At 43.7% G+C, this 12,059-nt stretch overlaps 1 protein-coding gene across 5 annotated transcripts in view; it reads right to left on the reverse strand.

Annotated features, from left to right (window-relative positions):
• LOC145940300 (putative receptor-type tyrosine-protein phosphatase mosPTP-1) overlaps positions 1 to 12,059 on the reverse strand; it is a 294,710-nt gene that overhangs the window by 271,964 nt on the left and 10,687 nt on the right. Inside the window, exons 1-2 of one of the 5 annotated variants that reach the window (XM_083045234.1) lie at positions 10,405 to 10,853; positions 6,563 to 8,735 (exon numbers count right to left, since the gene is read on the reverse strand). The exons of 1 other annotated variant lie outside the window; for it this stretch is intronic. In XM_083045234.1, coding sequence (XP_082901360.1) covers positions 6,563 to 6,656 — 94 coding nt within the window. In that variant the 5' untranslated portion in view covers positions 6,657 to 8,735; positions 10,405 to 10,853. Of the gene's footprint in view, positions 1 to 6,562; positions 9,595 to 10,404; positions 10,854 to 12,059 lie in introns of those variants that run through there. 3 more of the 5 variants (XR_014425988.1, XM_083045235.1, XM_083045238.1) reach the window with 3 other exon arrangements.

Here is a 12,059-nt window from a genome sequence, read left to right on the forward strand (position 1 = left end):
TTAATTATACATATATGTCAATTACTGAATAAAATTAAGAATTAGAAAATACAACGCAAAAAAAATAAATTTTTAAATTATATCTCAATTTGTATAAAAATAACGACACCCCTTCGTAAATTGATCAAAGAATATTGTGACCTCGATTTGCATCGCAATTTTAAAGTTGGGAAGCAATAGGCTACGCAAATGAGTCATAAAGATACACAGATTTTAATTAAACGATAATCCTGAACATAAAATATGTCGACCGAGGTAACTGATGTATAATAAATCGCGCGAGATATGTTACTTCAAAGAAAATAATCTTCAGAAGATCTTCAGAATTTTCGCAAGTTACAGTCGAGATAATTACGTTATGACCATCCGTAGCTACATACAGTTAGCGATTATTATATATATATATATATATGTATAAGATAGAATTTAATTATTTTATTATTCAAATATTCACAATAATGAAAACTACAATTTCTAGAAAGGTAGAAACATACATGTTATAAATTTATCAATTAAGTAAAATGAATTATGATACACGTTAACATTTTTAAAGATATTTTATATTTTATAAAAAGTATTAATGAAACTATCATTCTATTCAGACATGTATATAATTAATTACACGTCTAAAGCGATAATTAAATTTTAATCATTACATCCAAAGAAATAAATTGCATTTGTACTTTTAGTTTCATCAGACGAAAACAAAGTAACGCGCTTTAATTTCTTTAGCTGATTGACCTAGTATCTGAAAAACTACCGAACCCATCAAATGTGCCATGGCGTTCCATTGCTTGAATCGTTTACGCGGGTAACGTACCGTGATACAGAATAGCCGGTATTTGTCGACGTTCTGGAATAATGGATACGTTCGCGTATTTACGTAGAATCCCCCGTGAATTTGTACTCAACATAGCACACATACGAGGTAACACATAAATGCCAATAGAAATTCAAGGATTTCGAAGCTACCTCAAGCATAATTCGGTTATATACTTCAAAATATGCGGTCGCCACGTGTAGAACGAGCTCTGAAAGTAATATAGAACCTCACTATAATCAAATTCCTCAGAAATATCTGATAACGCAGTAACGCGAATCATATTAAATGCTGGAATAAACTTTACTTGCAGTGAACTACAATGAGAACTCTCAATCTGCGTATTTTACTCTAAATGGCTCGGAGTTAAAACGCAGTTTGACTCATATATATATGTATATACAATATATATGTAAGATATATAATAATATTAACATTTGATGAGAAAATTCTAAAATAAAGGTAATTCTTTAGAATGAAGAAAATTGACGATATCGCCGGAAATGAAGCAGAAATAAAGTCATATCGATCGATGGATTATTGAACAACAGTTATGTATATACTTATAATAATAAATTTAATGATCAATATAAATAAGTAAGATTATTGAATTTCGGATATTTCATTTCACACAGACGAAGTGTAACGCGACCAAATATGGATAAAAAAAATTTGCCGGAAAATGTCGGTCATTTTAATCGTTTTAATCGCTAATTGATACAATATTTTACGAAACACATCCTCCCTTTTTCTCCCTCTCTCTCGCGATCGGAGCATCGAGTATGTCATGTCATTCGCACACGACTATTTCGTTGCGGTCGATCCATTTCGCGCATCCGACCTCTAAAACTTCTGCCATCGTATTATCCGGTTACCATTTCTTCGCCTCTCTAACTCGCGCCGACATCTCGGTATTGTCGGGTTTTGCGGGATATTCCCGGGACTGCCGGCTCTTCCCTCATCGAGCCACGACATTCGCGTCCTGCCTATTTCTCTCGTGTGCGGCAAGGATGGCGGCGCGCCTAATCGTCCTCGAGAAATTCAATTTCGACGACGCCGATGGCCGGCCTAACTCCAAAGACGCATCGGTATCCAGGCCAAAGACCTAACCTACCGCAGCCCTCTCTCGCGCGTACTTTGCTTCGACCGAAACTGCGAGGCCACGACGACGGCGATCGATATACTCGCGTTCCGAGAAGCTCTCCTTCCTCGCGAGTTCAAGAATCTCAAAACTTTCATCAACATCGATTTTCCATAATCGCGATAACGCGTCAGCCAGTCGTCACGATTCCAACCCGAGCATATACGACACCTGCGTGCACCTAAGGATTAAAATTGTACTTCCTAATTATGCTCGTTGCAAATCAAACGTGTCACATTTGGAAAAGAATACCGATTTCCAGCTCTACAAAGCATAATATCCGGGAAAAAAATAAGGACATTCATATAGAATTTCGCAAATCATAAATTCTGATTTTTTTTCGGCAGATATTTTTTGTCAATATATTTCTTGAAATAAAAGCTTGAAGCTTTAATTATAAAAAATACAATTTTGAAATACTTGAGATTTAAAATATAATTTTAAATAATACACATGATTTATACACAGCTTTGTGTATATATTTTCAATCATTAACTTTAGCATATTTTTAGTATGTTAAAAATGTTCTTTTCTTTGAATCAAAAATTTATTCCGTTTTGTGTTGTATTTTGCATTGTGTGCGAATGCGATTATAATCGCAGAGCATTTGCATGAGAATACTATTGTATATGATTTATTTAATTAGATAAAAATATCGCGAGATCTATAATGAGTTATAATTAGGAAATTACGTGTATAAAATCAAGCTAGAGATCTAATGATCAAATTCATTTTTTATTTAGTGACCTTAACCCTATTTCAAGTTTTCATTTATCTTTATCTGATTCTAAGATAATTTCGACTAATAGTCGGCAATTCCTACGTATGCAAATGTTCAGATAATTTCCGTAACGCGACAACAAGACGTCGTAAAATCGAATCCATATATTCCCCGAGCAGATTATGGTCACGACATACATATATCTAGCAGGACAATGCGATAATAACATTTAATAACATCGATGACGAGGCGAATTTCGCTAACAGACAGAGCTCGCGATAGATACAAGTTCATGCGATGCGTAAATTAGACCCTTCACGTAAGACGCGAAGGCGCCGTCTTAGGCGCTAACTGCGGCGAAGTATACAAAACCGTATTTTGCATTTTCAATGAAGTCATCAGGTGCAACGCCGGCGGCCGCGAGTGAAAACAACGACAGCGGAACAAATTATTCTAACGCACGCCATGTCTGCGCTTAGAGACGGAGTAGAGACACGCAGTATGGTCGTGAAAATTGCGGGGACTACGATACACGCAATCAATGTACACGCGGCCGAATTACACATCTAACGAAATGGACGAAAATTTAATGCGGCAATATTTATCTTTTTGTCACTATCTCTCTGTCTCTCTGCGGTCCGCGCAAACTCTCTCGTTACCGAAATACAACATTTATTCACCGTGCGGGATTGCGGCTAATTGCGAAATTAGTTTCGGATTTTCATACTGGTACTCTACCATCGTCCAGAGTTTGTTCCAACGACCCAAAAGCCCAATTCATGACAAAATAAATTTATTCCGCCGCGGCGGGTACATATTCCGTTCATCTAATTTCTGTCACTGACGAATTCCATTAACCGCTTTGAAATATTTAGAACGACCGAGTTCTCGGACCAAGGATCTTCCGGACGGAAACTCGATATACCCGTTGATTTCTATGGCCGATGAGGGAGCGTATACCTCAAGCCCCCGGATCCGTGATCGACTTCGGTTTCCGTGCAGCCGTGCTCTTAACCAGCCAGCGGGACAGGCGGTTACGCGACAGTAAATTCTTGCGTGGTACGAGAATACGTAATTGGCCGACACACGGAAGAGGACGGCATTCCTGCTCAAGGAAGAGAGAGAGAGAGAGAGAAAGAGAGAGTACAGAAATATGGAAGGTGAACTCTCGCACACCGACAGGAGCTCTAACATGCTGGACCGTAGCAAATGTAGCCGTTAATTGCAATTCCAATTTACACGAAAGTCGGATGTAGGGATACGCCGCGTTTATGTAGGAACGTGTAACGCGCTCTCGCGATTCTCCGTGTGCAGGATGCGCAAATACACACACATACACGTGTGTTACTATACTTATGTACATGTGTGTACGTCGCATACCTCTTAGATCTAATTCGCAGGGCGCGGTACCAACCACTATCTCTCTACCAAGCCACGACCTTTCTTCCGCGCTCGCACGCTTCATTTATCCCGCTTCCGCCGCAATTGCGCGAGGGTTACATTCGGCACGATGTACGCGATATTCCGCCCGTGTAAGTGTTCATTAAAGCCGACGGTATTCCGGTAGAAACGTTAACGCGACGACGGGAGATTTATACCAAGTCGGAAGGACGTTAGGTCCCGATGATGATAAAGCATATAGCATAGCGTAGTAGCCCGTGCGTCCCGACGCGACGGTTTGACACGTATTAATTAACGATCTATTTGAGTTACGCGTTGATTCATAATTAATCTATGCGATGATAACGTAGCATTTAATATTCGCATACGTTGCTCGCATGAAAAATGTGAATCGCATCGCAACGAGAGCGCGTCGCGTTTCGCCTCGCCTCGCCTCGCCTCGTCGCGTCGTGTCGAATCATCGAGCGAAAATCATCATCATCAATCCGCGTGTCGTCGCGGTCGCACACTTTCTACCCTGTCGAACACGATGACACGTTGTACACGAATCGATCAATCAGCAACGTCGGCGATCACGCGCGCACCGCTAGTTAATACCACTCGCCTCGCGTTACAGCATCCCTTCTCTAGCACGGATACTAGCACCGGGTTTATACTTCGAACACCAGCTTCCTTTACCGTAATAAGTCCGATGTAAGAACAGCACGACGATGGCTAAGCACCACGTACGGCGAGGAGATACAAATTGAAAAATGTGAACTCGACTCTCGGACGCGGAAGCTCGAGACCGCAACTCGGGAGAGAGAAAGAAAGGAAGAAAGAGAACGCGTCGTCTCGTAGAAGTAACATCCACTTTTACTCCGGCTCTTCTTTACGCGTTCCGCCAGTTTTCCCGGAGAAACCAGAAAGAGAGGGAAGAAAACAGGGTATTGTAAAATTCTTCGAACGACCATTTGCACTGATTTAAAATACTACGCTTTGTCACGGAGATCAATCTATTTTCTTGCGAATCCGGCGCACTCTCTAAGCCACGTCTCCCATTAACGATGCGCAAATTAAAATCTTTCTTTTTCTCACCGCCCGCGCGTCTTTTCCTGCATCAATATTAATTTCTGAATATCTTACAAACAATGTATGTCGAGAGATAATTTCATGCTAAATGGTTATTGATAAAAATTAAATATATGTGTGCGTCTATTATCTTCTCCTTATTTTTGTACTGGGTGCAGATTTAATTTCAGAGATAATAAAATCTTTTATTATCGTACTCTCTTGCGCGTATGGTTCGAAAAAAAATTCACATGTTCATAATACTTGTGTGGAAAGAAAAAAATTAATATATAGTACTGGTAGAAAAAAATTAATATAAACATATGAAAAAAATTATTTTAAAAAAGGTAATATTAACATATTAACGGGGTTAGAGAGCAATATATAAATATGATAGCAGCATGAAGTTTATGAGTAATATTCGCAGATATATGGCAGATTGATGGGACAGATTAATGATTAAATATACCAATATTATCTAGATATACGCGATAATGACATATAAAGTTTATGAATATTATCTATGTCAGATTGATGGGAGGATGATACATCGATGTCATACTACGTTATTTCAACAACTCGAATTAAACGCAAAAGGGCAGGACTGCGGGACGATTCCCGCCGGAGATTAAAACACATATCGCATAATATTCTATTTTTTTCCCAACTTGCGATACACATATTCGCAAATTATCATTAAAACCGCACGTACATTAAGAATTCCGACCATCTATCTCTCCGTGTATTTAGCGCGAAAAGTCCATCGTGAACGTTAATTAACGTTTTCGCAATTTTCTCTCAGCTACGAGTTTACGCCGGTCAACCTGAAGCCTCGCACAATCGAACTTTTGTAACGAGGCTTTCGGTTTTGTACTAACATTGCTTTGTCGGTCGGGCAGCGCGATCAATTTTTTTTTATTTCCATTTGTTTGCAACTTCACCGCTACGTATTATTACTCGCATACACAATTTCAAATATGCACAGTGTTGATGCACTCCCCTTCGCTATGCGGCGAAAACGATCAATATAACATTTATAGCCTGTACAGCGACCCGAGTCAATGGCAGCGTTTCTCCTGCGCGACTATATTTACGAGCGGCGATCGAAAGGTTAAAGTAATTTCGATGTCATGTCTCGTGCGCGGCGTTGAATAGTCGGGACACTGTTTACCGGAAGTCTCTATAGCTTCTCTCTCTCAACAACTTCTTGCGCAAAGTCGCTATTTTCTTTACAGTCTAGAAACGAGTTATATCCCATCTCGATACTTTTATTCCTCTTACGATCTCATATATCTTTGTATCTCTATTTTTAAACGAAGGAAGAACGCAAGAACGTAAACTATATATTTCGCACAAGATTCAACAGCAGTGTGTACGGCCGAAAAATCTTGAAAAAATCTTAGACAACCGGATGTGTGTGTGTACTCACCATAAAGTCCCCCCGCCATGGTAACCTTGAAGACGACCCATATGAGATAAGCATAGATTATCCGACCTCGCTTCCACGCATCCATGATGCCCATAGCTTTTATCGATGCCCTTTCGGAACCACTTCAACCCTAATCTAACTCGATCGACGTTGATTAGAACCGGCTCACGCACCCTCGATCCGCACTCTCTACTTCTCTCCCTCCCTTCCAGCCCTCGTCGTATCGTTTTAGGTCGCCTAAATGCGAGTGTCACCGTATCGACGAATCCGTACCGACTTCCGATAGTCGAGCCCGATCCGAAACGGATATCCCACGACGCACATATCTCTCTTCGCCGAGATCTTTTTCTCTCTTTTTCTTTCTCTCTCTCTCTCGTCTTCCCTTTCTGTTACTCGAAGGTAGAATTCAGCCCGTTTAAACGGCAGGCCACACAGAAACGGCGCGAACTTTACTGTACCGTGACAGGGCGCGATACCGCGTGTATACAGGAAGTTTCGTTACACTTGCGATCGGACGTGTAACGACAAGCGTCGGGGCACGAGACCACCCGGGCACGCGATCTCCACCACTCGTATGTGCGCGCGTGTATACGTATATATATGCATATATTTGCACACACTGCTTGAGAGAGAGAGAAATGAGAATGAGCAGGCTCGCGTTTATTACAAAACCCGACGAGGGGGAGGAGTTACGAACAAGCGCGATACGACAAAGCCGACACTTTTCACATTCACTGGATTTGTATACGTTACACGTTTATTATTAGGTAGAGGGTATGTGCACGGTGCTCCGATCTAATTAGTTTTTATATTATCCGTAAAAGAGCGTTCCTTGAATTCTTGTACAGAGAGAGAGAGAGAGATCCGATTTTTCTCTTTCGAATTTCTTTTTTTTTTTCGTTTCTTTGAAATGACTCGATGCCTCGATGGTAGTGAGAGTTCCTTTGAGCGATTCACGAACGAGCTGAATCCGATCGACGAGTTACTATACCCTGGTGATACACGTACGGACGATAGCCGCAATATTGCGCGGAATCCGTAACCTAATGTAACGATTGGCGATTGGACGTGCGCCATTGACGTCGCCGCGACCGTTCGTGCGACGCATGATCGCTTCAATTATTATAAATGAATTGCAAGTATATGCGAGAGAGAGATAGAGGAGAGAGAGAGATGCGCTCTCTTGGAATCCTCAAGCACGTCGTTCCGTCTCGTGTAATCGCGCGAAAGAATCAGCCCTCGGCCAGGCGGATTCCTCGGTATCGTTCAACGGTGCGGAACTAACTGCCGAACTTTCGATGAACGTTACGTTTCGAAGGCATCGCTCATAGATAGAATCTTGCCGCGGTCCATCGCGATGCATTCGGAAAATCTTCACGAACCAACACACTGGCAATTTTCCGGGCAAGCTGACCCGAAATCCTCCCCGAGTTCGATCCAACTTTGAAAACCAAACACACGAAACTTCTCTTCTTCCACCGTCTTCGCGGAATATTCTCTCGAAATTTGCGCGCCGGTGACCGTCTTTCTCTTCAGTGAGATTCACGACATTTTCTTCAAGACGACGTTTCCGTTCTTTCCGGTCCCCTCCCCCGCTTAACTCACAGAACTCCACCAAGCCTCGCAGATAATATCTTTCCGCCTTAGAGTTTCATTTTTTCGCTTTGTTCGAGACTGAAAAAGTCGGCGAATTCCGAATCCGCTGTTGCGTGACGGATCTCTCGCTGCAAAATCTGCTGCAGGATCAATGCGAAAGCTTTTGATCCGACATCGACTTTTTTCTACATGACTGCCGAATCTCGATATTCCATCGCTTCAGAGCGGTCCAGAGCTGCCTAGCCATCTTAAAAACTCCGCCGGAATCTCTCTCTTTCTGCGTTGAGTCGGAGTTCTCTCGCTTCTTTCCGTGCCGATCTATAGTTCCGGCGAAACGTTTACGCATCGATCGTTCGCGCACCTGGCTATGTCCATCATCGTAATCGCGCCGCGACAAAGAGAGGATCGCTGACCGATCGCGCGCCAACAGATCGGCCTCTTCGTAGGTCCTTTTTTTCGCGTTTTTTCAGGTACCCATTATACCTCGGGGCGCATTCGATTAAACTCGATCGCGGACGGAGTCTTGATATTTCACGATCGCGACATTTTCAACACACGTGCGAAATCACGACGAGCACTGTAAAAAATAATAAGGTTGAAACTAGTAGCCGGCGCCGCGGGAGGTGGAAACGTTCGCGGGTACAGGCGCGAGATAAGAAGGTGAATACAGGACGGCGAGGAGAGTAAGAAGATGTAAAGAGAGAAAAAAGACGGAAGAAGACAGAGAGAAGACGAACAGGGGACGGGCGCGCAAGGCGGGAGACTGCGATACACACGTCCAGGGCTGGTCGTCGAACCGGTTTTCTTCTAAAGATCGCAACCGGCCAATTGGAAATACCACTGACAACGAGTCCAGTCGTTTTACGATCTCGCCGATCTGGCCGATCTCGCGACCGGAGTTTCAGATAAAACACCGGCCGCCGCGGTTGAATCGAATCGGGGGATCCGGTCCAATGATCGCGACAATCGCGGAACAACCTGCTGCCAATCGGAATTAGCTAATGCGTCGCGAGAGTATATTTTCACGGAGGAATCTCGAAGAACGAGAACGCGCGCGCCGACAATGTTCTCGAAAACGAGAATGTTGCAAATTCCTTTGCCGCTTGAAGTCGTTAGACCGGAGAGAGAACTTTGCGGATTTTAATAGATGATCAAAGAGTGTAGGGAGATATCTTTCGCAAGTTACTCTCTCGACTCTATAATTTGAAAGGTCGAAATTGAAGGAAAATACTTTCTATATGCAATCGCAATTGTAATTATGAATGAAAGGGAAAAGACTCGGATGTATATCTCGGCATAGAGTAGTCAAAAACTCATGTAAAATGCAAAAGAGCTGTTGCTCGACTTCTTTATACTTGTTTTCAGAATGTAACTGTAATCTAATTTTGTTCGCGCGCTGGTTCAGCAAAACTGCCACTCTCACTGTCGGCTGCGCGATTTTCGATTCGATGAGAGATCCATCGTGGAACTCTCGCACGGATTTCGTCTATTTATTTTTACCTTTACCCCGTTTCGCCAAAACGTATAAAATAAAACGTGCGCGCGTGTAAAAATATTGAATCGCGTCCAGCTCTGCGATTAACGATTATGCAGCATAAACAGTGATGCGTATATTATTGATGTCGCATACAATAGTAAATATATCGCGGGCTGATTAATAAATACGGCTCGTAGAGAGAACAGTTAATAATTTACGGCGCCAGGATACGGGAAAAAAAAAAAAAAAATCAATTACGTCCGCTGAATTTTTTCATCTTCAGAGATGCGTTTCCGATCCGCTAAAATATACTAATTGACCGTGTGCGAATTTTTTTGCGTCAATCGATACGAAAATTTAATTTCGTCGGCGAGAGCTCGATATGTTACATTTCAAGTTATAATCGACAATATATATGGAGAAACTCGCGACAATTTCCCTTCTTATGCAATTACGAGATAGAGAGAAACGATGCAGAGTATGCAACAAGAACGGTAATCCAACTAACTTTTAAGCGACACTCCGCTCTTTTACTCCGAATGGGATCCAAGCAATTACGCTCCGAGAGGACTCCTTAATGAAAGGGGGTATGTGGGAGACGCATGGAAAACTATTGAAATACACAAACGTCGATTGTGCAATAGGACTATTTAAGCGGGCTCGCACTCGACCTACATCGATCAAGATCAAGAGAGGGGATTGACCCGGTTCGACTCGACCATCAATGAACGTACCGTCGACACGAAATTGCCTTCATCTTCGATCGTACCTTTTATTCTCAGCCAGTCATCGGGAGCGTGTTGAAGCGTGAGAAGAAACGGGTAAAAACATCGGGAAATGAAAAATGCAAGCCTGATCCGTCGGGACGAAAAATACATATATATAGCGCTACTCTGTGTCCAAACAATCGTATGTAAAATTTTTCGCGCAAGGAAAACACGACGCACTCGACGTCCCCGATCGTCACGGTGATAAGAAGCGTCTTATCATGGCGTCATGTGTCTCCGATATTTTTCTCCCAAGATTATTCCTCCCCATCCCTGTCTCCTCCCCGCGTTATCTCTCTCGATCCCTCTCCTCGCGATCCTCGTCGCACTGTGTGGACCCTTAAAAAAACTGGACCCGCTGTTCGCCGCTGCTCGAATCGAACGCGCGAATCGGTATACAGTAAATACGAGAATAATACGGAGGGCGCCGCGACGCTGCGCGTCCCGCAGAATCACGATCCGCACTGGTACGCCATCGAGCGTTAGAGAAACTTCAGCAACCCTTCGACCATCCCGGTCCCCCACTATGCTCTCGCTCGGGCCGACCGGAGGAGCGTATACACGTGCGGCGAACGCGCCTGTGTGTCCGCGTACATGTGCCTGTATGTATACGCGCGGCAGAAGACCCATACAAACGCCCGACGTCATTCCGGCCACGGTTCTCCAGCAGCGGACTTGGCGCGCGCGCACACACAGGGTTGGTCGGGGGGTGTACGATCGGGTGCGCGAGCGCACAGGGGGCTAGCTCCCTTCCTCCGTTCGTCTCCTACCACTATCACACCGGTACACATCGACACACTTTCCGTCTTTCTCTCAAGCCCGACCATCCCTTTTACGCGCGCCTTTTCCCTCTTCCTGATACCTCTTTCTCTCTTTTTTTTTTTTATCGGAAAGAGGAACCTGTGTGCCACATGACAATTTCGAATGAAAACATCGTCGAGAGGCTACTAGACCTCTTTCGAGGATTCGGCAACCAACGGAGGACTGCGACCACCAACGGTAACAAGCGCGCAAACATGCCCAAGTTGAAAAGACGACTCTAAACGACGTCGCTTACGGAGCAGTTGAAATCGTGAGACGGGAGAAAGAGTTTGACCCCCTCGATATAAAATCGGCGCGAAGTCGATGAGCTACGACACGGCCCGTCGCCGGCATTCGTTTGGTATTCCACGACGACTGATTATCTATACCGATGAGAATAAAATAAACGCGAAGCACGACAATGATAAATTGATAATGACGCGTATCGGGAGGGTTCCTCTCGACACGGCGCGCACGGGCCACGTATCCCCCCGCGCCGGGGGTCGGGAATTACGCGGGCAAGACTTCACATCCGAATGGAATAACAAGCGCAATAACGATAATAATAAATCAAACTTATCGCGCGACAAAGGCGAAGAATTTGTTAACTAGAGATACAAAGAGAGGGAAAGAGAGAGATGCATGGCAAGGGGGAAAGGGGGAGGGAGAAGAACGTAGGGGAATAAATCGTTCTCTCGTGGAACGTAGCAGCGGGCTGGCTAACCGGTTACGATACGGGAAGCGCGGGATGCGCTTCGTGGTCGCGCATGCCGCTGTACCCGGCGAATAAAACGAGAATAATTCGAGCGCTATTGGATAACGTATCGCGACGCCAGGGTTGGAGAACGCGTATATA

The sequence above is a fragment of the Prenolepis imparis genome, unplaced genomic scaffold, assembly GCF_030444845.1.
Source record: "Prenolepis imparis isolate NDT839.2.m4 unplaced genomic scaffold, iyPreImpa1.0 SCAF_9, whole genome shotgun sequence".
Taxonomy (NCBI): Eukaryota; Metazoa; Arthropoda; class Insecta; order Hymenoptera; family Formicidae; genus Prenolepis; species Prenolepis imparis.